Source organism: Aplysia californica, unplaced genomic scaffold (assembly GCF_000002075.1).
Source record: "Aplysia californica isolate F4 #8 unplaced genomic scaffold, AplCal3.0 scaffold00051, whole genome shotgun sequence".
NCBI lineage: Eukaryota > Metazoa > Mollusca > Gastropoda > Aplysiida > Aplysiidae > Aplysia > Aplysia californica.
The window spans coordinates 891,640-895,323 of NW_004797321.1; the positions used below are offsets into that span (position 1 = coordinate 891,640).

Consider the following 3,684-nt stretch of genomic DNA (forward strand, 5'->3'; position numbering starts at 1 on the left):
TCTTCTTCTTCTTCTTCTTCTTCTTCTTCTTCTTCTTCTTCTTCTTCTTCTTCTTCTTCTTCTTCTTCTTCTTCTTCTTCAATGCACACAACTGTGGTGTAGCGGCTACGCACTACGCTGTCGCACGCAGGAGACCTGAGTTCGTTTCCTGCGTAGGGAGAACATTTCTATCGGTATCTCGGTCTTTCTACTGGAATGCTGCATCCCTCTCAACCCGCACCCGGCCTGACATGCAGGACCAGAAGCCCTCCCGCCTCCTAAATCATCTAAATGCGTTCGATGGGGGCGTTAAGACACCTACATTATTTTTCATTCAATGTACCTTCACAATAAGGCTTTTTTCCGTTCCCCAGTCGTCAACACAGTTCTGCCAACCACAATGACATCAACGACCACAACGGTACGCACTTTTCCAACCACGATAAGAAGAATTATCACAACGCCAACAACCACAAGACCAACAACGACAACAACGACACCAACAACGACAACAAGACCAACAACGACCACAACCATGCCAACGACTCCTGAAGATCTTTCTAATCTGGGTATGAGTGCAAAATAGATCAGTATGTTTCTTTTTTTAAACTGATAGTGATGCTGGTTATGAAAAGAAAGAAATGGGAAAGGTAGAAGGAAGTGAAACTAGTTATTTTGGGACAACTGAAAGATATTGGTTACCAGCTTTTCCCCTTGAAATTTGGTTATCTATAGAGTTATATGCTCTAGACTCGTTTGAATATTTGTGTGCTTGTTTGAGTAAAGAGAAGCACATCGACACAAAAATAGTCATACAGTGCTGAAAAAAGTGAGACAGACAGAAGTAACAGAGGGAAAGTAAAGAAGAAGATCCTACCAGTGACACCCTTCAACCACCCGCCCCTAGACTCAGATAAGATCAGACCCTAACAAATAAGCAAGAAGACAAACAAAGAAACGAACAAACGAACAAACAAATCAACGTAGTTGAGTATAGATGCTCCAATCTAGTTTTGTCATTGGCATCTTTTTAAAAAGATCAAAACAGTTTCTTGTCATACTGGCTGAATGGTCATGACGTCAATTTAGCGTGAACGTACATAGAAATTTAATGGAAAACTATAATGAAGAATATACACTCTCTATTTCTCTCTTTATCTCTCTCTCTCTCTCTCTCTCTCTCTCTCTCTCTCTCTCTCTCTCTCTCTCTCTCTCTCTCTCTCTCGCGCGCGTTAAGTGTTCACTAACGAGAATTAGCTCACGCACTCTCTCACTCACTCATTCACTCACTCACTCTCTCGCTCACTCACTCACCCACCCTCTCACCTACCCACTCTCTCAATCACTCACTCACTCACTCACTCACTCACTCACTCTTTCGCTCACTCACCCATCCACCCTCTCACCTACCCACTCTCTCAATCACTCACTCACTCACTCATTGACTCACTCACTCACTCACTCACTCACTCACTCACTCACTCACTCGATCACTCACCCACCCACCCTCTCACCTACCCACTCTCTCACTCACTCACTCACTCACTCACTCACTCACTCACTCACTCACTCACTCACTCACTCACTCACTCACTCACTCACTCACTCACTCGCACACTAAGTCACCCGCCCCCTCAACCACACACTCTCTCAATCACTCCCTATCTTTCCCCCTTTCTCCCAGAGTGTGGAATCAGGCCAAGTTTCAGCAGATACAAGATTGTGGGCGGCACCCAGGCTGAGGAGTGCGAGTACCCGTGGGTGGTGGGTGTGTCCGTGGGGGCCCGCTTCTGTGGGGGGTCCATCGTGGGCAGACGCTATGTGATCACGGCAGCACACTGCGTCAGATACAAGTGAGTTATATATTGATATGTGTTGTTACTGGGTTTTATTGTTCTGATACTGTCTTTTTGTAACTCATGTTTTGTTTAACTAAGCGTTTTACCGCACAGTGCGTCAGATGTAAGTGATTTATTGCATGCTGTGCGTTGTTACTGGGTTTTATTGTTCTTATACTACCTTTTTCCTTTTTGTAACAAATGTTTTGTTTGTTTAAGCAAGCGTTTTACCGCACGTCCATAACACACTGTGTCGGATGTACGTGAGTTTTTGCTGTGTGTTGCCACTGGGAGCACTTCTTTCCTGTGTCTTTTTTTTTTTTTTGTAACCCTTGTTTTGTTTAAGTAATTGTTTTACCGCATTTCCAGCACACTGTGTCAGATACAAGTGAGTTATTGCTGTGTGTTGTTATTGGATGAGCTTATTTTCTATGTCTTTTCAAAAATGTTCGGGGGCTCTTGTGGCCTAAAGGTCAAGGTCTTCGCCTCTCATTCAACGGTCCCGGGTTCGAATCCGGGTAGCGACGAAAAATATTTCTTCTATAAAATTGCCTCCTTTCACTCGTTTCCTGCTCTCTAGCAATAATCTGAAGTCTGCTTTCGTCTCCACTTTCTGCCCCCCACCCCATCACCCCCTTTGCCCCCTCTTTTGGGCTCCTGACTCATTCTGCATCCTTTCTACTGTTACTCCTTGGCTCCTGCTCGCTGCTGTCTTTCAGCCACACCCCTGATCTTCTGATAGGAAAAATCTACACCGAGCCTTCTCGAACAAGGGCGAAAATCTCGGAGGTCCGTGTGCAAGTTGGGCACGTTAAAAAACACTTACACAAAAAATAAAGTTTTGTAACTCATGTTTTGTTTAAGTAACTGTTTCACCGAACTAGCAGCACACTTCGTCAGATAAAAATGAGTTGTCCGTGTGTGTTATTGTTAAAAGAGTCCGCTTTTTTCCTAAGTACATGTATATTTGTAACCCTTGTTTTATTTTAGTGAATGTTTTACGGCACTTGCAACACAGTTAGTTCATAAAAGTGCCGACTGATAGAGGTGTTGCTTGAGGGTAACAAACACAAAAAAGGAGGAGAGATAAAGACGACAGATGTTGGATAGGAAAGAAAGAGCAAACCAAACCAGAGCACCCATCAACCACGCATTTTTGTAACCCTTTCAGTACTGACGCCTTTCTATTGATGTTTATGCAGACACGACAAAATATCCGTTCCTGGGAGATTTAAACAAAACCATAATATATTTCCCGTTATTTAGGTATACTATGCACGTCTACACAGCCAGCACTGATGACGTCAAATGAGGGCCCAACGGAAGGAGGGGGGGGGGCTGCCACAGTCATTGTTGAATGTAAAGATGTCGTGTATCTTGCGATTGTGACAAGGATACGGCTGTCTCCTTTTGAGAAATCAGAGTTTTTGCAATACGCGGAAATGAAAATATACACTGAGAGGTCAGATAGTTTCTTCAGAGTGAACTAACTACCTATATTGATAGGCCAGGGTTGTTTGTCATAATAGCAAATACAGTGTACACGTTGACAGTTTAGAGGATTATGTTTCGTATGGGCGATTTAACTGTTCACATTGATAGTTTAGTGACAATTTGAATTGTCCAAACTAATAGTACACATGCGGTTGTTTTGGGGGCTTTTTGTCCGTAATTTCAAATAGATAGTAACACAGATAGTTTAGAGCTAGTATTATTTTGATTTGTGCGAATTAATTATTGTCCTTGCTGAAAGTTCACAGATAGTTGCTTCATTTCGTGAGAGCGAATAAATACTTGCCCACGCTGCTAGGGCAGAGCTTTTTTACCCCTTATGAAGACATTAAACTGTCTGCATTAGTTGGGCAAG

At 43.1% G+C, this 3,684-nt stretch overlaps 1 protein-coding gene across 1 annotated transcript in view; it reads left to right on the forward strand.

Annotated features, from left to right (window-relative positions):
* The window catches only part of LOC101855469 (trypsin-1), a gene marked incomplete in the record, with an annotated part of 25,381 nt that overhangs the window by 14,572 nt on the left and 7,125 nt on the right, over positions 1–3,684 (forward strand). The window contains 1 exon segment of the mRNA XM_013079423.2: positions 354–474. Within this exon segment, the coding sequence (XP_012934877.1) occupies positions 354–474 (121 nt within the window).